This window comes from Bufo bufo, chromosome 3 (assembly GCF_905171765.1).
Source record: "Bufo bufo chromosome 3, aBufBuf1.1, whole genome shotgun sequence".
Lineage (NCBI taxonomy): Eukaryota > Metazoa > Chordata > Amphibia > Anura > Bufonidae > Bufo > Bufo bufo.
This window is the reverse complement of record NC_053391.1, coordinates 584,251,713-584,274,470: the sequence shown is the minus strand read 5'-3', so window position 1 is coordinate 584,274,470 and position 22,758 is coordinate 584,251,713. Positions and strand designations below refer to the sequence as shown.

Below are 22,758 nucleotides of genomic sequence, written 5' to 3'. Positions count from 1 at the left end.
TTGTCAGATGTTACTGTTTCTTAAAGGGGTTCTGTCGTCAGATACAGAGCAATAAAATCGTCACAGGCGCTCCATCCCTGTACAGTGTGTGCGCTGATCGAGCTCCAGCAACTTCAGGGCCAGGCATGAATACATTTTCACTGCCTGGCCCTGTCAGTCAGTGGTGGGTGTACAGCATGAAGGGCAATGAGCATAACCCCTGAGAGCAAGTGGGCCGGAGGAGCTGTGGCGTTTCGAAAGTCAGCTATATACAATCGCGCACCTGTGTAGAGCAACATCTATGCGCACGGGAGTGACTTGTTGAATTTGACTTTCTCCACTTACAGCTTACGCATCAGACACCCAGGCGTTAATCAAGTAGCCTTTTAATCCGGAGATTGTATTACAAGATGTTGCAGGATAATCCAGATGGTAAAAGAATTATGCCAACAATAACTCCTAACTCAGAAGATTGATGCTGCTACTCAGAAAGCTGAGCACACTATGAGAGCAAGGCATCACTGGGAAAACAGGGAGTTGCTAGGCTAAACTAACTAGAAGCCTGAAAACAGGGGGGGGGGGAGGGGGGAGTAGTATACCATTACACAATGCAAGATACTGGAACAGAACACTACTGGAACAGAACATCAGTAGATACCACTATATATTTGCATACAATGGAATTGTAAAAAACAACAAAAGGCTTGCAGATGCAAATAATGTCCATCTACCTGAAAAGGAAACATGCAGTGAACATTATTCAATCAAAAAAGGATAAGTCTTCAGTTCGGGCCATAGAGCTGATACTGGAAACAGTCTTAGAAGATGTAGAGCATCTTGGGTAGAAGGGATCTCAGCATGGAAGTTCTGCAGGCATGAGTAACACAACTTCTGTGACAGGGCGGAAAAAGGTCTTGATTACTCTACCTCTCGCGGTTCTTACTTCCACCTTACGAACCTTCCCATCCGAACTGGAAACAACTTTAGTAATAAGTCCAGTAGGCCAGTCGAGACAATCAACTTGTTTGTCTCTTAACAGAACAAAATCTCCTTCCTTTAAATTAGGCCTTGGTTCTTGCCACCTTCTGCGTTCTTGCAAGAGGCAGAGGTACTCTCTTCTCCACCTTTTCCAGAACTGAGTGGCGAGATGTTGTACCTGCTTCCACCGAAACTTATAAAGGTTGTGCTCTTTTATACGCTCGCTCTTCCCAGATTTTGGCTTTAGATCCTTGTCTAGTTTTTTAAAGGACTTCAAGGAGTTTTCAGCATTGTCAACATCTTACTGTGCAACAATGTCTCCTTCATTTACATCTGAAGATGGAGGATCCGAGTCAGAAGAACATTTAGCTTCCACCATTATCTTTGACGTTCTACCCCTTTTAGAAGAGGCTGTATGGCCTTCACCCGGACTATGGGTTCTACTTCTTTTAGAGGCTGTATGGTCTTCTCCTTGACTATCGGCCCGGCTTCTTTTGGTCACCTTGTCAGGTTTCTCCTTGCTGAGGAGCCTGGCGGAGTAGTTCACCATGGGGTCATACTCCATGTCTGTGGAAGGTTTGGAATGATCGATGACATATTTGTGGGACCTGCGTCCAGGAGCCGGGACTGTGGGAATATACTCCAGATACCGTCTCTTCCGTCCATCATGTCCTGCAGGGTCTAAGGTATATTTGCAGCGCTTTGCTTGTTGCTCCAGGGTTTTCAGCTTGGGGCTCTCTTGCACATAGTAGTGGTTGGGACACTGCCTGAAGTAAGAAGTTCGTCCCCCTCTTAATACGTCTGTTTTGAAGGAGTGTACTTGGCAGGGTCTGCGGATTCTGTCCAGACATTTATCCCCCACGATGACCCAACCCACTAAGTTTCTGGGCATATGGAGCGTTGAAAGGGCCATTGCGAAGTTCAAGGACCTTATGAGCCTCGAGAATGTCTTTACCTAGCAGGAGTAAGATCTCGGCATGGTTATCAAGAGGAGGAATCTCTCTGGCTATGTTCCTGAGATGAGGGTGATGCTGTGCGGCTTCAGGTGTGGGAATCTCATCCCTTGAGTCCGGCAATTCGTCACACTCAATAAGGGTTGGAAGAGAGAGTTTCTAATCTCCTTTGATGGGCTTCAAGGTTAAACCATTAGCTCTTCTTCCTGAGGTTGTCACAAGACCAGAGCATGTTCCTAGGGTGTAGGGTGTAGTTTCTCCCTCTATCCTGAACAGATCAAAGAACTTAGGGAACGATTACTTTGGTCATCTAGACAGTGTTTCCCAACCAGTGTGCCTCCAGCTGTTGCAAAACTACACCTCCCAGCATGTCCGAACAGGCAAAGGCTGTCCGGGCATGCTGGGAGTTGTAGTTTTGCAACAGCTGGAGGCACACTGGTTGGGAAACGCTGATCTAGAATAGCGTACGTTCTTATGGTCTTCTCTGGTTGTGCAGTAGGAAACACATCCACGTGGCAAATCTTGGAACAGATCTTACCGCACACAAGTCCTTCTCCGCATACCTCTGTGCATCTGGGCGTAACGGTAGTGGTTGGTTGGTCGGCACTCTCCCCGCCATGACTCTCCCTGCCTTGATCGGAATGGGGCTTGCGCCAGCTAACTGGTTCTAGGTACCGCCTGATTGGTCCCAAGTGAACGGCGGACACATGTAGATCACTATTACATTCAGAACACTTGACTGGAACCTCAGTCTCTGGCAAAATGCTCAGTGGATGCACAGCATCTGTAGCAGATATTACAACTCCTTAGGAACTCCTTACGTTCCTCAAAGGGCTTTCCTATAAAGACACGGCACTTCCTTAAAGGATGTGGTTTATCATGGATAGGGCAATGACGATCAGTTGCCTTAGGGCTTTCGTTTCCAATGAAAGCGGCTGCGTTAACAGTGGGCACAACCCCTGTCTTTTTTTTACGGAAATTAAACCTTTAAGGTTTCTCTGTCTGGGACTGAAAGTCTTGTGTCTCTGCTTAGTAGAGCCAAAGGTGTTGGTCCCCAAGGTGTTGAAGCTCTGATTGTTTTTGGCTCTAGCTAAGTCCTTGATGAACTTACAGAAGAATGAAAATGGTGGAAAGGGAACGCGATGTTGCTCCTTGTATTTTGAACCTGCTTTTGCCCATTGATCTTGAACATTGAGGGGTAATTTCTCCACGATCAGGCCCACACCATGGGAGGTATCAAGAAAGCTGAGACCTGGTAGCTGCGGGTCTCCCTTGACGATTTCAAACTCAAGAAGAAGGTTGCTTAATTCCTGGAACCCTCGGCGGTCTGTATTGGATAATTCAGGAAAGTCGTATAGTCGTTTAAATAAGGCACGTTCAACTACTTCCCAGCCGCCATATGTCTGCTCTAACCTTTCCCATGTGGGACGAAGACCTTTGACTGGTTCGTAGATATGAACGGTTTTAAGTCTCTTAACACAGTTTGACGACCATAGACCTAGCCATCTAATTAGTAAGTCAAGTTCTTGCATAGGCGGAACACCAAGGGTTTGAACTGTTGTCTTGAAGGTGGCCTTCCAACTTCTATAGTTCTCTGGGCGATCCTCAAAGTTCATAAGGCTAGTACTGGTGATGTACAGGGTGGGCCATTTATATGGATACACCTTAATAAAATGGGAATGGTTGGTGATATTAACTTCCTGTTTGTGGCACATTAGTATATGTGAGGGGGGAAACTTTTCAAGATGGGTGGTGACCATGGTGGCCATTTTGAAGTCGGCCATTTTGAATCCAACTTTAGTTTTTTCAATAGGAAGAGGGTCATGTGACACCTCAAACTTATTGGGAATTTCACAAGAAAAACAATGGTGTGCTTGGTTTTAACGTAACTTTATTCTTTCATTAGTTATTTACAAGTTTCTGACCACTTATAAAATGTGTTCAATGTGCTGCTCATTGTGTTGGATTGTCAATGCAACTCTCTTCTCCCACTCTTCACACACTGATAGCAACACCGCAGGAGAAATGCTAGCACAGGCTTCCAGTATCCGTAGTTTCAGGTGCTGCACATCTCGTATCTTCACAGCATAGACGATTGCCTTCAGATGATACGAGATGTGCAGCACCTGAAACTACGGATACTGGAAGTCTGTGCTAGCATTTCTCCTGCGGTGTTGCTATCAGTGTGTAAAGAGTGGGAGAAAAGGGTTGCATTGACAATCCAACACAATGGGCAGCACATTGAACACATTTTGTAAGTGGTCAGAAACTTGTAAATAACTCATGAAAGAATAAAGTTACGTTAAAACCAAGCACACCATTGTTTTTCTTGTGAAATTCCCAATAAGTTTGATGTGTCAAATGACCCTCTTCCTATTGAAAAAACAAAAGTTGGATTCAAAATGGCTAACTTCCAAATGGCCGCCATGGTCACCACCCATCTTGAAAAGTTTCCCCCCTCACATATACTAATGTGCCACAAACAGGAAGTTAATATCACCAACCATTCCCATTTTATTAAGGTGTATCTATATAAATGGCCCACCCTGTACTTAGCTATTTCTGATGCGTCATTTCTTTCCTGCATCATGGCGACGGGAACTTCTCCCTCGCTGGTGTTATTGGCACCATCTGATACCCTATGTTTGGGGGTTGGAAGATGGAATGGAGTGGCAGCTGGGTTGAGCGGAAGTGAAGGCTTCACATCTGGTAATCTTGGTGCCAGCGTCTTTGTCGCTATGCTACTAATCTCAGGAGGGTTTAATGTGATTTGATGAGCTTGAAGCGGCTTGGTCTCTAATGGCGCCTGAAATACTGTGTAAGGTGCCAGAGGTTTGAAAGAAAGAGAAATGTCCACTGGACTGGGGTCAACGGTATAGTTATCGGCTGCCTCTTTTTCTACTCACATGAGTTCAGCAGGCTGGCGTGCAGAGGCCGAAACCTCTGGTGCACATGCATTGACCTTGCTTTGGTTTAGGAGGAATTGCAGGGTACGCCTTTCTGAGTCATTAGATATCTTGGACATAGGATGATAAACTTCTTCTTCTTCAGCAGCTTCTTCTAGAGTTCAGCCATGGCTACTGCTTCTTCCCTTTCCTTCTGAAGGACCTCCAACTCGGCTTCGGCCTTGGCTTTGGTCGCTTGCGCTTGAGCCTGTATAGCTGCTTGATTAGCTTGAGATTGGGCTTGTGTCTCTGCGACTTGTGCCTTAATGGCTGCTTCCTTTCTAATGCAGTGAGCTTGTACCTTCGCTGCTTCCGCTTTTGCACGTGCTAACACCAGTGAGTTACTCATCGCTAACGTCTCACTCACAGCACTCTTCGCTATAGACTGAGCAATAGATTTCGAGGAACAGGATGAAGCCTTGGAGTGCCTTGAAAAGTTAGAATGGCGGGACGCAGTTTCATATTGTTGTGATATCTTGTCCTCTAGCATTGACTTGACTGCCACAAATCTGCTATATCTTTCATCATTAAGTGCAGTGTGGGTCTTTAATTCTAGGATGAATTCGAGTCGAGACTTGAAGACTATTTTTCAGACAGTCTCTTATAACTTTCATAGGTCTTATTCAATTTTGTACACATGGCCTTTAATTGATCTTCATTATAGCCTGATCCATGTGCTTCATCCATACATTGTTTAGTCTTTTCCCACACACTGGATAAGTTATTACATATCTCAATTTTGTTAGATAGGAGGGCCTCTTTCATTCTTAAAGAGGGCTTGGAAATCCTTTTAGCTGTGTCTTCCATTTCCATTTGTTACACAGTAGCTACCTCTAGTGGTTAGTTCAATCCTTTAATAGCTTAGGGTACTTTCACACTTGCGGCAGAGAGATCCGGTAAGCAGTTCCGTCGCCGGATACGTCTTTCCGGTGTCATCCGGCAAAATGGATACGGCATTTATTTTTTTCACCTTTTTTTTCAGTCTGCGCATGCGCAGACCGGAAGGACGGGTCCGGCATTCCAGGATTTTGAATGCCGGATCCGGCACTAATACATTCCTATGGGAAAAAATGCCAGATCCGACATTCAGGCAAGTCTTCAGTTTTTTTCGCCAGAGATAAAACCGTAGCATGCTACGGTTTTCTCTTTTGCCTGATCAGTCAAAACGACTGAACTGAAGACATCCTGATGCATCCTGAATGGATTTCTCTCCATTCAGAATGCATGGGGATAAAACTGATCAGTTCTTTTCCGGTATAGAGCCCCTGTGACGGAACTCTATGCCGGAAAAGAAAAACGCTAGTGTGAAAGTACCCTTACAATGTTGGCCGGGTGCCAGAAAGTCAGTCACATGACCTCCTACTGCAGGTGGTGTTTTGAGTTAAAGGGGTTATCCCACTTTGCGTTTTTATACTTACCTGCTGCCACCGCGCGTTCACTTCCTGGATTCTGGCTGGGGGCGGGCTTCATCTTGATTGAAGTCTTCTCCCGGCCGGGCCGCGCGCTGGACTGAACGCGCACGCTGCCGCGCATGCGCAATGTGACTTATTTCTGGCCAGTATAGTACAGAGCCGGCGTGCGCGTTCGCAGCTCTGTACTATTCTGGCCGGGAAGAAGTCACCGTCGCGCATGCGCGGCAGCGTGCGCGTTCAGGACAGCGAGTGGCCCGGCCGGGAGAAAAGAAGAAGTCTTCTGGGCAAGCGCGACCATCGGGATTTTGCGGAAGAGCGGTGGTCGTAACCAGGGGAGACCGAGTCACAACAATAAGGTAAGTGGGGATGAATTTTCTCCTAATCGGTGGGAATTTGTTAATAAAGTATATTTACAAAAATGATCACTGTCAAATCATTAACAGATTTAACAGTGATCATTATGATGGGATAACCCCTTTAAGCCTTGCAATGTATCAATATGATGGACTCTGCCCAGTAAGTTGATAGCAGGCAGATGAAATTGCCTCAGAAAAACAGGGCTGAATGCAGTTCCTTGCCTGTATGAAAACTGCAATTGCTAGAAGCTTCTGCGATCCTCAGTGAAGTGCAGGATTTGATGAAAAAGTCTTACACAAGAGGTGCAATTACCCTCCACTGCAGCAAGCAGGAGACTAACAATGATGTCTTATTACTTGGAGGAGGGGAATATTCTATCCTTTGCAAGAGAAGGAGAGTACTAAGGCAATTCTTTTACTGTGGCGTTTCGAAAGTCAGCTATATACAATCACGCACCTGTGTAGAGCAACCTCTATGCGCACGGGAGTGACTTGTTGAATTTGACTTTCTCCACTTACAGCTAACGCATCAGACACCCAGGCCTTAATCAAGTAGCCTTTTATTCCGGAGATTGTATTACAAGATGTTGCAGGGTAATCCAGATGGTAAAAGAATTATGCCAACAATAACTGGGAAAACAGGGAGTGGCTAGGCTAAACTAATTAGAAGCCTGAAAACAGGGGGGGGGGGGCGGAGAGAGGAGCATACCATTACATAATGCAAGATACTGGAACAGAACAGGAGCCATGAGCTCATGAATATTGGGACTCATTGGCAGGCGCTAGAGCTGTTAGGGTTCAAAATTGAGGGCAGCAGAAAACTGATGACAGGTTCCTTTTAAAAGGGTTATCCCACAAAAAGTATTACTATGGACTTCCGGTGCCATCATGGCTAGCAGGGCGCCGTGAGAGCTCACTCTGAAACTGCCCGGAAAACTAACATCCCGGCTAGAGAGGGACACCCAGTCCCCATCATGTAGGGTTTTACTCAGCCCTCCATATACATGGAAAAGTATCTGACCACCCTGGGGAGCAAGACCAAAGCAAAGGGTACTGGAAAGACAGGGAAGGCCGCGCCAAGCATATCAGGCTGAGGTGACGCAACATGCACACAGGCTTGACACGATGGAATCCACTACTAGCCAGATGGGAGCAGATTTAAATGTCACCCGTAACAAGCTACAAAAGGCTGAAAGTGAGATTAAAAAGGTCAGCATAAAGTTGATGACCGGTTCCCTTTAAGACCGACATCTAAAACGCCAGTCTTAATAAATGACCCCCATTGTTCTTACTTATACATGTTCCTCTAGGGTAGCGCCTCCTGCTTTTTATGCTTCTGGTCCAGCTTTCTTCAGAGGTTGACTATCATGCTCAGTGTCTTCACTGTTCCCCTCTTCTTCTCAGTGCCAGCATAGTGATCTCAAAGTGAAGCGGCTCAGACACCTTTCAGTGTAAAACCTGCTTGTCTGCAAGTGCACTTAAAGTAAAAGCTGTTGAAAATAAAGACCAATTGAAAAAAATGTTTTTTCACCCCAAATAAGTCAATGCTGTAATCAAAAGAAAAATGCACCCAAAAGTAACCATAGCCCTTAACCTCTTCAGGACACATGATGTACCGGTACGGCATGTATAGTTCCAATCACCCCTAAAGGGGTTAAGTGTCAATCAAAATGGGGTAGAATGAACAGTTGTGGGATCATCGGCTATAGATCCATGTTTCTGCCATGGTCCAGCTGTTACTGTTTCTTCTATGATCATGTACTGTATATAACTAGTTTCTTTCTTCTCTTTCAGAAACTCAACATGGCGTGCTCCAACTTGCAGGGAACGTGCTCTTACATCTGTTCTACTCTAGATGACTGTATAAAGTACGTCAACACCAACCTGCATAAACAAGACCCTCCTCTGCCAGTTTTACCAGGAGATGTGGTGGGCACCAAACTTCCCCAGAGTCGAAAGGTATTGCAAGTGGCACTTATGGCACCATTTCTATGATGGGGATACCCCTTTAAAGGGAATCTGTCAGCAGTTTTATGCTGCTAGGCTCTGACAGCTCCAGCGCCTGCCAGTAAGTCCCCATATTCATGAGTAGTGTTGAGCGAACTTGTGTTTTAAGTTCGGCGTCTAAAACTTCGGGTTCGGGTTATCGAAGAATCACGTTATGGATTCCGCTACCACGGACCATAACGGAATTTAGAATCCATAAAGCGATTCTTCGATAACCCGAACTTTAGACGCCGACCTTAAAACACAAGTTCGCTCACCACTAGTGCTGAGCTGCTAGTCCTAGTGTAACACTCACTCGTCTGAAAGTGGCCTTAACCATTTTACCAGAAACCTCAGTATTTTCATGCTTTGTCCTGCACGGTCCAAGACAGAACACCACTGACATTCTGTGTTGGGACTCCGCATGATACAATGGGACTTAGCCCGTCACTGACATAGAAATAAATATTTGTTACCAGTCCTGACTTTTTTTTTTTTTTTTTTACCATATTTGCAGCATATTTAGCAGCATGAGATAGGAATTTAACCCCTTAGTGACCAGCCTGTTTTGGGCCTTACTGACCAAGAGTTTTTCTTCCTTTTTTTTATCGTCTCCTTCCAACAGCTATAACTTTTTTTTATTTTTCCGTCTATATAGCAGTATGAGGGCTTGTATTTTGCAGGACAAGTTGTAGTTTTTAATGGTATCATTGTGGAGTACACATAACTTTCTGATTGAACTTTTATTAACTCTTTCTTGGAGGGAGATGGGAAAAACAGCAATACTGCCACCGAGTGTTTACGTTATAAATTTTACGGTGTTCATTTTTCGGTATAAATAACATAATATCTTTATTCTCTTGGTTAGTACGATTACAGCTATACCAAATACGTAAAGTATTTCTCTGTTTTACTACCTTTGTCCAATAAAACCCCTTCTTTTAAAAGGAATAAAACCTTTTTTCTATCGCCACTTCCCAAGACCCATAACTTTTTTTTCTTTCTATGGAGTTGTGTGAGGGCTTGATATTTTTATTGGTGTCGGAGTAAATAAAATTTTTTGATTGCTTACATTTTTTCGGTGGAAACTAAGAATAAATTAGCAATTCCGTTTTTTTTATTTCATTTTTTTTTTCTACGGCCTTTACTGTAGGCGATAATTAACATAATATTTATGTAGTGTGGGCGATACCAAACATATGGAGGACATAATTTTTTTTTTTTACTGGACTTTTTTACATTTATTAAGTGTTTTTTTTTTTTATTATTATTATTATTTTTTTTTACCACTTAACCGCCTCACGTCCGCCCATAGGATATAAACGTCCTATGGGTGGACGTCTATTTCTGACAGCACGTTTTAAAACGTCCTGTCAGAAATAGCAGCTGCACGCTAATCGTGCAGCTGCTGATCGGGTTGCCCGCTGTCAGTGACAGCAGGGCAACCCAGAGATAAGGCAGGGACAGTTCCCAGGTGTCCCTGCCTTCACGATCGCTGCAGACACAGCGCTCACCGAGCGCTGTGTCTGCAGAGCAGGAAGCGCTGTGCGCTTCCTGTTCCGGCCCGGCGGTCATGTGACCGCCGGGACCGGAGAGTGCAGGGGCTGTGTGAGGTCTCTCAGAGACCTCGATCAGCCCTGCTGTGAGGCTGTACAGCGCAGGATTGCTGCTGTACAGCCTCTATAGGGGTGCATTTCCACTGTAACTGGGGCTACTATGTCAGCCCCAGTTACAGGAGAAATCAACAGTGAAAAAAAAAAAAAAAAAGTGAAGTAAATGTCCCCCAGAGGTCTTGTATGACCTTATGGTGGACGAAAAGTGTAAAATAAAATAAAAATAAAATAAAGTGTTGAAAAAATAAAATAAAAAAAAAGGTTCACATGTAAAAAAAAAAAAAATCCCAAGTAAGGAATAAAAAAAAAAAAAAAAAAATAGAAAAAATAAAATAAAATAGACATATTTAGTATTGCCGCGTCCGTAAAAACCAGCTCTATAAAAATATCACATGACCTAACCCCTCGGGTGAACACCGTAAAAAATAAATAAAAAAAACAGTGTCAAAACAAGCAATTTTTGTCACCTTGCATCACAAAAGGTGCAACACCAAGTGATCAAAAACGCGTATGTCCCACAAAATAGTACCAATAAAACCGTCACCTCATCCCGCAAAAAATGAGCCCCTACATAAGAAAATCTCTCAAAAAATAAAAAAACTATAGCTCTCAGAACATGGACACATTAAAACATAATTTTTTTGGTTTCAAAAATGCTATTATTGTGTAAAACTTTAATAAATGAGAAAAAGTATACATATTAGGTATCGCCACGTCCGTAACAATCTGCTCTATAAAAATGTCACTTGACTGAACCCCTCAGGTGAACGCTGTAAAAATAAATAAATAGAAACTGTGCTAAAACAACCAATTTTTTGGTCACCTTGCCCAATAAAGTGTTATAATGAATGATCAAAAAATCATATGTACCCAAAAATAGTACTAATAAAACTGGCACCTTATCCCCTAGTTTCCAAAATGGGGTCACTTCTTGGGAGTTTCTACTGTAAGGGTGCATCAGGGGGCTTCAAATGGGACATGGCATCTAAAAACCATGTGGAGTTCCTTTCCTTCTGCGCCCTGCCGTGTGCCCATACAGCAGTTTACGACCACATGTGGGGTGTTTCTGTAAACCGCAGAATCTGGGTAATAAATATTGAGTTTTGTTTGGCTGTTAACCATCGATGTGTTAAAGAAAAAAATTGATTAAAATGGAAAATCTGCCAGAAAAGTGAAATTTAAAAATTTGATCTCCATTTTCCTTTAATTCTTGTGGAACGCCTAAAGGGTTAACAAAGTTTGTAAAATCGGTTTTGAATACCTTGAGGGGTGTAGTTTCTACAATGGGGTCATTTATGGGGGTATCCACTATGTAGGCCCCACAAAGTGACTTCAGACCTGAACTGGTCCTTATAAAGTGGGTTTTGGCAATTTTCTTACAAATTTGAAGAATTGCTTCTAAACTTCTAAGCCTTCTAACGTCCTAAAAAAATAAAATGACATTTCCAAAATGATGCCAACATAAAGTAGACATATGGGAAATGTTAAATAATAACTATTTTATGAGGTATCACTTTCTGTTTTGAAAGCAGAGAAATTGAAATTTAGAAAATTGCGAATTTTTCAAATTTTTGGGTAAATTTGGGATTTTTTCATAAATAAAGGTGAAATATTTTGACTCAAATTTATGACTATCATGAAGTACAATGTGTCACGAGAAAACAATCTCTGAATGACTTGGATAAATAAAGGTGTTCCAAAGTTATTACCACATAAAGTGAGATATGTCAGTTTTGCAAAATTTGGCCTGGTCAGGAAGGGGGCAAAGGGCCCAGATGGGAAGTGGTTAATAGCCCCACAAGGGGACTATAACGGGGGCGGAGCCTGACCGCACATGGAGAAAGACGTGTGAGCAGAGAGCTCCTGCATAGCAGTCCCTGCAAGCTAAAGAACTGACCCTCCAGAGATTATAAAAATGGTCAAGTACGGCAGAGATAGGAGAACAGAAGCAGCGGGTACACACCTGAACCCGAAGAACTCGTCGGACATCCACAGATTCCTGCATAGCAGGGCTCAGAGTTCGCAGCCCCGCTCACCTAAAATGGCGGCTGAAGAAGCAGCAGTGGTGGAGGGCGAGGAGGAGGAAACTCAGCTTGGTGGCAGCAATGAGGAGCATAGAGATCTAGAGCTCACTGCCTCATCTAAAGACTTCTTTAGATCAACAATCACTCAAGCACTACGTCCAGTTCTTTCAGAGTTATCTGAGATTAAATCGGACATAAAACAAATTGGAACACGAGTAGAGGCTTTAGAGAACACGTGCGCAGACATAATGGCGCACTCAGAGGCATTGGAATCACAAGCTGCGGACCACGTAGTCCACCTAAACAGAGCGCTAACGCTTATTGAGGACCAAGAGAACAGGAACAGGAGGCGGAATATAAGAATAAAAGGTTTACCTGAGTCCTGGGCTGTGGAGTCTCTGAGGAAGGTGGCAAATGAAATCTTCTGCGACCTCCTAGGGGAAACAGCGGCAAGGGCCGTGACCATAGAAAGGATTCACAGATCCCTCAAACCACCACCCTCTCCAACGGACCCGCCGAGAGATGTCATCTGTGGTATCCTGTCTTATACAGACACTGACAAGATCTTAAGAGCAGCTAGAGAGAAGGCTCCCATTCAATATGCCGAGGTAGAGCTGGCTTTTTACCAAGATGTTGCTCCCTCCATATTGGCAAAGAGAAGGCTCCTTAGACCGCTTCTGGAAAAGCTCCGGCAGAAGAATATAGTATACTCCTGGCTTTATCCTTTTGGCCTAATGGTGAATTATAACGGCCGCAGGATTCGAATACACACACCAGAAGATTTGCGGAAGTCCTGGCGCCAACTGGATTTAGAGCCGATTGTCATACCATCATGGCTGCCGATTCCAGCAGCGGCCGATTTACCATCATTACCGACGCAAGCACCGTGGCAGCAGGCATCCAGGAACAGACTTCCTCGGCCGGAGAAGAATCTGAGAGTAAAAATTCATGATCCTGCCTGAATGGGACTCTAACCACCATTAGGTATCGTTCAGCACTCTGACATTAATTTGTCTATGAGTGTTAGTACACGCCAGATAGTTATCAATGTTATGCAGTTGCACTATTCTTTTTTTGTCATAACCTTGTTCTTTTCTTATATATTATTATTGTCTGGTGTAAGGATTAATAGAACAAGGGGACTATAACAGACAACATTTTGATATCTTTTTTAAAATGCAATGCACATCCTGCTGGAAAATGCCCAAGGCTGGCTTGGGGCCTATATCAGACCCCATCCAGCCTTTACACACATCGGCACCCCGTGATCTCATTTGCGGGGTACGATGGGAGACAGAGGGAGTCCGCTCCCTCTGTTAACCCTTTACATGTGGCGGGCGCCATTGCTCACGACATGTAAAACGTTAAACAACCCGGATCGGCACTCCTGCTGGTCCGGGCTGTTAGAGCAGGAGAGTGGCTCACTTGTGAGAGCCGAGGCCACATTCCCCACAGTCCGGCGGCCAAGCCTAAGGCCCCTTAGTGACCGCCATAAAAAAGTGTATGGGTGGTCACTAAGGGGTAAATGTTGATTCAGATTTTTTTTTTTTATATTGTGTAGAGACAGGGATGTAAAAATGGTTTTCTGTGACTTTAATACTGATGACCTATCCTCTCACATTCACTTCAATGAGGCTGAGCTGCACCTAGGCCGCATGACAAATGAACGTGTCATCACACGACCTAGGAAAAGCTGGAGAAGGCCGCTGTGCTACTGCGAGCGCCGCTGTCTTCTGAAACAGCTGATGACGGGTGTCCAGAGGATAGGTCATCAGTATTAAAGTCTCGGAAAACCCCTTTAAACATTTTTGTAATATACGAGGATAGGTCATCAATATGTAAGCACTGCACTACCTCTTTTTTTTTTGTTGCTTTCATAGGTAAAGCGTTCTGTCAGTCAGCCTGTTGAGTCAACCCCTGCAAGGTAAGCATGAAAACAAAGGTGTATTGACTGTACTGTTCAGTATTGCATCCACCATTGTGATTGGAATTTATTGGTTTTATGATGAATAGCAACAAAAATGTAGTTTCAAAGGGAACCTGTCACCAGGAAATTCCCTGATAAACCAGGTACAATGCCTTGTAGGGCTAGCTCAGCTGAATGTGATGATGCCTTTCACTTAGTTATCGCTTTATTCTGGAGAAAAAGTATTTTTAATCTCTATGCAAATAAGCAGTTAAGTGCACCAAGGGTGAGCCCAAGCCACTCCGTGCACCCTTGCCTCTCCTGCTTTCTCTGCCAGCTTCTTCCTCTCCTTAATTGGCATGGCCAGGTTAGATGACAGAAGAAGTTGACATATTACGTTTATCTCATAGGACTTCTAATTTACCAAAGCAGGGTGATGGGGTAACTGTGATGAAGAACCTGGAGGAATTGGCAATGAGGTTACGTACCCAAGAACGGCAGTATGTGCTGTCCAGTAATGGAACATCAGGATAGCAAGTCCTAGTCCATTACCTCAACAAGGTAAGCACATGTCATAGAGTAAGACTAGATAGCTGCTACGGGCAGCCGGATGTCGGGGGACCCACAGCAGGTCGGCTACATCTCTTATTTTAATGAATGGCGAGAACCTGTGCAGGAATCCCTCTCAACCGGTTCTAAATAGACAGAAAGGTGATGGGAGGGCAAATGGCTTGCAAGTATAGATGAATGAATTGATTTGTCTCACCAAGCAAGGTTCTGCACCTGTGACAGGGTGTCCCCAAAGCGGAGAAGGCTCCTCATGCCACTTGATTGACAGCGTCTGTTATCAGTCAAGCTATGGGTGGAGTGTTCTCAGCTTCCCTGGAGGTGCAGAACCCGGCTTGATGAGGCAAATTCATTTTTACGTGTCCATTCTTTCATCTCTGCTTGCAAGTCGTCCTGTCCAAGGTGTTAGGGTTATGGTTAAGGGTGTTAGGGTTGAGTTAAAGGGAACCTGTCACCGAGATTCTGTGTATAGAGCTGAGGACATGGGTTGCTAGATGGCCGCTAGCACATCCACAATACCCAGTCCCTATAGCTCTGTGTGCTTTTATTGTGTAAAAAAAACGATTTGATACATATGCAAATTAACCTGAGATGAGTCCGGTCCCTGACTCATCTCACATACAGGACTCATCTCAGGTTAATTTGCATATGGATCAAATCGGTTTTTTTACACAATAAAAGCACACAGAGCTATGGGGACTGGGTATTGCAGATGTGCTAGCGGCCATCTAGCAACCCATGTCCCCAACTCTATACACAAAAACCCGGTGACAGGTTCCCTTTAACAAGCACCAGAAAGGAGCCCATTTGAATTTTTTTTTTTGTATCGGCATACTGATGTCCCTTATCTTGATTTTTAATATGTTTAGGGCTCAAGCACACGGCCATTCCGTGCATTTGGGGCCGCAAATTGCGGTCCCCAATGCATGGGCAACATCCGTGCAGATTCCGCAGACGGATCCAGACCCATTCAACTTGAATGGGTCTGTGATCCATCCACACCACAAAAAAGTAGCGCATGCTACTCCGTAGTGCTTCCACGGGGTTCTGTGCCTCTGTTCCGCATTGGACCTTTCGGATTGCGGGCCCATCCAAGTGAATGGGTCCACATCTGTTATGCCGTGCAAAAACGGCCGGGGCTCTTATATTGCGGAGCTGCTGTTTGCGGTTGTGTGCATGAGCCCTTCGTAAAATGTTCACAAGTCTAAACATAAAATGCAATGCTGTTAATAATTGCTTCCCTTTTATAGTTGACCACATTGATATGAAGGAAAAGAGATGTACTAATTGTTCCTATGGAAACCTTGTTTCCTACCCGTGAAACATTTATTCCACTGCTGGTCAAGAAAAAATGTAATTTTACTTGGAGCGAAGGGATAATTCTAGGTGATATTATTAGTGGGACATTCTTGGAGCAGCATGGTCTAACAAAATGAGCTGATGACAGTATAAATATCACTGAAATATCCAGATTATGGGTAACTACAGTAAACGTAAAAATGACTAATAAAAGTAAACTGATAATGTTGCATGTAATGTTAGCATAGTCCTGAATCCTGCAGATTACACAAGGGTTAATCAATCCACTGCTGATTTGTTCCATTTTCAGCTGGGCAGACGGGGAGGTTCCTGCTGCAGCCAGTTGTCTTACACACACGCAGGGTGATGAGGAGGAGATGAAATATGGCTGATCTGGTGGGAACTTATAATTTTTATGTTTATAGTACTGTGCAAAAGGTGTAGGCAGGTGTGGGAAAAATGCTGCAAGTAAAAATTATTTAAAAAAAAAGAAGCGCCAAATGTTTATTTTAATGAATTAACAAAAGTGAAGTGCAAAGTGAATGAACAAAAGAAGACAAATCTGCATCCAATGAATATTCTTTGTGACTGCCTTATGGGGAGGGGGGCACGTGACCACTGCAGCCAATCACATGCTCCTCATGTCACATGTGATGTCAAGTGTCCCCCTGTATCATCAGCCCCTCGGGTTGGCCACGTCTGGAGGCCTGATTTAGTCTCGTATAACCCTTTTAATGACATTGGCTGTATATTTGGGTTCGTTGCCCTGCTGCATAATAAATTTAGAGCCAATCAGACGCCTCCCTGATGGAATTGCATGATGGATAAGTATCTGCCTTTATTCCTCAGCAATGAGGACACCATTAATCCTGATAAAATCCCTTACTCCATGTCCTGAAATGCAGCCCTAAACGTACAAGGAACGCCCGCCATGCTTACTACTTTGGCAAACGCACTGTTTCCTGTTACAGCTAAATATTAAAAATTTTGACTTTTACTCTAGAGCAGGCATGCTCAACCTGCGGCCCTCCAGCTGTTGCAAAACTACAACTCCCAGCATGCCCAAACAACCTACAGCTATCAGCCTACAGCCGAGCATTGTGGGAGTTGTAGTTTTACAACAGCTGGAGGGCCGCAGGTTGAGCATCCCTGCTATAGAGCACCTGCTGCCATTTTCTGCACCCCAGTTCCTATGTTTTGTGCATTGTTGAGATGCTTGGCCTTGTTTCCCTGTCGAAGTTATGGCATTTTGGCCTCAATTCTTCCAGAATTCTTCCAAGGTCACTTCTGGCCAGACCTCTCTAAACAGTAGATGGGTGTATCTGGCTCCCACTAGTTGCTGCCAGTTCTCAGCTAATGGTACTGCTAGAAAACTTCTGACCACTGCGTCTACGGTCCTCATTGTTACTGCGTCTACAGTCCTCATTGTTGCCCGTTTTGCTGCTCAAGCTCTTTTGAAGAAGCACATCTTGAAACCCCAATCTACTTTGAAATCTTTGCCTGGGAGAGACTTTGCTGATGCAGTCCAACTACCTTGTGTCCTGTTGCCGTGCTTAGGCTTCTTTCACACTGGCGTTAGGCTTCTCCGGTAGGCTGTTCCGGCAGGGGTCCATACTAACGTTTGCACATGTGTGCTGCCAGAAGTCCACTTTGGCCCCATTCACTATAATGGGGTGAGGCCGGAGATGCGGCCGCAGTACGGCAAACATCCCGAGAGGAGTGGGACAAAAACCGCAGCACGCCTGCCGGACAAGGCTGACGCCAGTTTGAAAGGAGCCTTAGTCTTGCCATGGTGTATGACCTGTGACATGAAACGGTCTTCCACATCTCACGTTTGTAGCAGACCTTGGCTGTTCTTCACACAGTTTTATGCCTCCTACACAGTTGTTTCAGTTAATGACTTTGTTTCAACCTACATATAAAAATAAATATCGTTATCACCCGTCATACACCTGACTAAAATCCTACAAAATCCCTGACTTGTGTAAGAGTACCTAAAAAAAAAAAAAAAAAAAAAAAATATGCTGTTTTGAAGGTAAAAGGATGGTTACTCCAAATATGGATTTGATTTAAATTTCTCTTTTGTTCACTCATTTTTGTTAATTGATAAAAATAAATTATTAACGCTTAAATTTTTTAAAGCATTCCTACTTTGCAGCATTTTCTACACCTGCCTAAAACTTTTGAACAGTACTGTATATAACTGCTTTTTCTGAACTTGAGACCACCTGACTGATAGCTATCCCTGTATACACTCTTACACACAGAATGCTGTCAATCACTGATAATATCTCCCCCGTGTACAACTGAGATCAGAAAGAGTAGGGGCGTAAATGTATAAATTATATGTTTTATTGAATTTTTATACACAAAATTTAATATTTGTTCAGCTTCTCATGCTCTATAACCTGCTGTCTGCAGATTTCACTGCATTTTGTGGTCACAGGTCATACTGAAAGGGGTTGCCTGGTTTAATGAAAAAATGTTAAAAACTAAACTCAACTTTCAAAAGTGCCCTCTGTTCTAACGCTGCAACTCCTAATAGTCCCCGTCAAACCGGAACCCGTTCTTGGTCACGAGACTGCTGCAGCCACTCACTAGTCTCAGCGGTCACGCATGCAAGAACAGCATGTCACAAGCATACATACGGTTTAAGATTTTCCTGCCACCAGTAGCTTCTAGGGACCAGTTGCTACACTTTGTGGTGCTGCCCATGGCACTGGCAGCACCGAGGTTCAAGAGGCAGGACTACGTTGCAGAGACGTATGGATGTGTGGCCAGCTTAAAGGTGTTGTCTGATTAGGATAAGCCTTGACCATATGCCCTATCGGAGTATATGGATATCATAGAGGGGTAGCATTCTAAATGTACTCATACAAATGGGCACCATGTAATAATTGATTTCCTCTGCAGGAGTGTGGCAGCCTCTGCCAGCTGGTGGACCCGCAGTGATCGACAGTGGGTCTGCTGTTAGATGGCACAACACCTTAATAGCCTCCTCACTTATTGAATGGTGTGCTCCTCCTCCTAGTGTAATCCATCAGAGTTATAAACCTGGGGGTTAAGGAGGGTGGTCGTCTATACGTCCTATTCCTGGATCTCCTGTAAACAAAACAAATATTTTATTTCTCTTCCGTAGAAATATTGGGACAAAATTCCAACATCCCCCATGTGAAAGAGATACTAAGAAGAGCCACACAAGTCGAGGACATTTTCTACAACTGAAGGTTTATAGCTGTGTGTACACAGCACTAAGGGTGTGTGCAATGCAACTGATAAAACTGTATAATATATGACATGTGAATAGAAATAAAATCTACTTTTATATATTTCTATATTCTAAGTGTGATCACTGAATTCCATATACCACAATCAATATATTTAAAGGGGTTGTGTCATCTCAAGTATTGGTGACATATCACTAGAACATGGCACCAATGTTTGATAGCTGCAGCCGCTCTCCATTCACTTCTATGGGGGTGCCGAAAATAGCTGAGTGACGCGCTAGGTTATTTTCAGAAGTCCCATAGAAATGAATGGTAAGCGCAACACACAAGAGCGGCCACCGCTCTATTCACTTCTATGGGGCTGACAGAAGTAATATACTATTAAAGGGGTTGTCCGAGTGTTTTATACTGTTAACCTGTCCTCAGGATAGGTCATCAATATCTGATCGATGGGGGTCTGACGCCCTGGAACCCACGTGATAAGCTGTTTGAAAAGGCTGTGGTCCTCCAGTGAGTGCTGAGTGGGACTGAGCTGCACCTAGGCCCTATGACTAATGAATGTGACATCGCTGGCCTAGGAAGTGGACGCAATGCACACAGAGCGCTGTGGTCTCTTCAAACAGCTGATTGGCGAGGGGCCAGAAGTCGGACCCCCACCAATCAAATACCGATGAACTATCCTGGTTTAATAGGGTTGATCATGCTAAAAGATGCTCTTAAAAGTCAGTGTCCAGTTTTGATCTACACATCAGCACTCCTGGACACCAGCTGTTGAGAGATTTTAGACATAGTCTAGCTATATGCCATCATTTGATAAGATCGGAAAGCCTTTTAATCCATGTGGAGAACCTGCAAGCTCTTGATATCTGCAAAAGTGCACGTCAGGTGGAGCCTTCAGTCTTATGTCTTAGATGCCAAGGATAGAACCCACATGAATGGATAATGTGAGTTCTTCTGTGACTGCACAAATTTGATCATCTCTTGGGATCATGTAGGCCACTAGAGTAATTGTATCCACAAGAACATGGACAGTTTGACCTTTCAAGGCTCCTTAGGGTATGTCCACAGGAGCCGTATTTTGGAGTGGACAACCTGCAACCAATCTCGGCAGAGTCCACACGAGTTACATGCACATTTTGCTGCAGAATTCGCACTCTGCATTGCAAAAGGTGATGTCCTCAGCATACATTGAAACGCTATGATATAAAATACATACCACATGTCAAGTTAATTGCGGATCTGTTGCAGACTTTTTTTTTCATAGTGTGGATGACAGTTTTTAAAACCTCATCCACTTTATGGCTAATGTAAAACACTGCAGATTTTCAGCACGAAAATCCATCCCACATGGCTATAACCTTTTTGAAGTTTGACTTTTTGGAAAGACAGGACAGCTATTTTTTGCATATTTGATGAATAGAAGAATAAATGGACAATATTTCTCGGTAGATAATAGTGATTGCTATTGACCAAACTGACTTTTATCATCCAGGGTATGGTACTATTTTATAGCCAGCATTTTATTTACAAGAGCTAAGCAGTCAGTGACAATCAGCCGTCTGGTCAAATCAGGACACCTTCAGTCAATCAGGAGGAGGAGGAGGAAAAGAAGAGGAATTACCTTGATCTTGGCAGAGAGTGTCCATGAGAATGGAGAATGTCAAAGGTAGATTTAATCCTTTTTAGTTTGCAAATGCCATTAGAAATCACGACATTGACAATTTAATAAACCAGATACCAGGTTTAATTACTTGATAGCATCAGCAGACTCTGTAAGAGGACAAGAAAGCCATAGTTGCTATCAAGTTAAATAAATTCTGGTCAGGTCTTCAAACTCCAGTAAATCCTGTGCCAAACCAGCAGAGTTGTGTCCCGACCAGGACATCAATCCTCCACTGCTGCTTGACACCAAAATCTTTACATTTAAGGGGCCATGCATTTCTCAGACTGCTTCCTGGAAATCTTTATGGGTCAATCAAACAGATTACACTCGTGTCTGATAAACAATGCCGTGGTTGCCTACAATGCTTTATATCATACAGATGCCGTAAAATATAATCTAGCACTATAATGTCTAGAGGACAAAGTATATTGGGCAATAAAAATTCCAGGAAAAGCAGGGGCCTACATTTTACTTTTCAAGTGATCTCATACTGCCTTTGTTCCAGTGATCCCTCAAGATACAATGGCCTCAGGATACAATATTTTAAACTTACAATGGTTTATCCTGGGCCATCATATGTTGAAGCTAGACTCAACATAAAATGCCTCAGACTCAGAGGCAACCAATCGATGTGGCCAGTTCTTTGGTAAATCATCTATATTGGCTTCTATTAGCTCCACTTTACAGTACAGTGTGGTAATACTGTGCTGCCATTAGCTGCACCTTTAGACGTTAGGTGAAAGGAGATCCATTCCTGACTCTTATATGTAGGGATTTGCTTTGGTATCTGCTTATTTTTCCCCTCACCCATGACGGCACCCTATGCGACTCAGGACCTCCCATCTGGACAGGAAACCTGAGACGATAAAAAGAACACACCCCCACCAAGCACCAGTTCAGGTTTCCTGTCCCCCGGATGCGAGACCCTGAGAAGCAGGGCAGCGGAGGTCCGCTGCCGAAGAACATACCTCATCACCATCTGCCGCTGGGGGAGGGTCTTGGCGTAAGGAGACAATTTTCCCTGGGGAGCGGTAGTTCTGTGGCCGTGCCGGAATCTGATCCCCGCAAGTCTGCCTCCTCCTGCGCTACTGTCCGGTCCTGCGGGGAGCCGCTGTGGCCGTGTTCAGGCGGCTCTCCACTCTTGTCCCGGCGTGAGGGCCGCCGCCAGTACCAAGATGGCGGCCGCGTGCATCAAGCGCTTGTGCGCATGCGCACGGCCTCACTTGGGCGCATTTTGATTACGTCGGGGGGCGGAGCCTTCAGGGAAAGGGAAGTAGGAGCCGAGGCGCGTTTTTCAAATATAAGAGCAGCTGCAAGAGCAGGCAGCCAGCGTGGAAGGCACACAGTGTTTGTGCTGAAGAGGTTCCCAGCTTGACAGTATGATGGAACCTGCGTATGGACGTGCTGAACCCCTGGAACCCTTGAGGCCCGGTACCGGTCCTAAGGAGTGGGAAAGGAAAAGTTTCTTTGCTATGGGTGAGAACGTTCTTTTCCTTACTAATGGTATATTATTTGATTGTTGTAGACCTCAAAGCCGCCAAAAAAGTCTTCTAGCAAGACCAAGCACAAGGAATGTGCAGGATGTAAAGTGGCCCTATCCGCCTCATACCTTAAACCTTTGTGTTCAACATGCATAGATAAGCTTGTGGCGGAAGAGTCCCAGAGTTTGACCAGATCCATGAAATGTTTGATAAGGTCAGAAGTGAAGGCTTCACTTAAAGCATTCAGTAAAGGCCGTACCAGGTCCCCGAATAGGTCCGCAGAATATGAAAGCGGGGAATTTGACTCTTCTGATAACGAAGATAAAGAATCAGTACAGTTGTTTTCCAGCGACTCTGATTCCTCGGATG

The 22,758-nt window shown here is 44.2% G+C and overlaps 1 protein-coding gene across 2 annotated transcripts in view; it reads left to right on the top strand.

Moving 5' to 3' along the window:
- LOC120996101 (pleckstrin homology domain-containing family A member 3-like) overlaps positions 1–19,316 on the top strand; it is a 38,842-nt gene extending 19,526 nt beyond the window's left edge. For both annotated transcript variants that reach the window (XM_040425814.1, XM_040425813.1), the window contains 4 exons: positions 8,418–8,582; positions 14,127–14,170; positions 14,563–14,713; positions 19,158–19,316. In XM_040425814.1, coding sequence (XP_040281748.1) covers positions 8,418–8,582; positions 14,127–14,170; positions 14,563–14,686 — 333 coding nt within the window. In that variant the 3' untranslated portion in view covers positions 14,687–14,713; positions 19,158–19,316. The remainder of the gene's footprint in view (positions 1–8,417; positions 8,583–14,126; positions 14,171–14,562; positions 14,714–19,157) is intronic.
- The last annotated feature ends 3,442 nt before the right edge of the window (positions 19,317–22,758 follow it).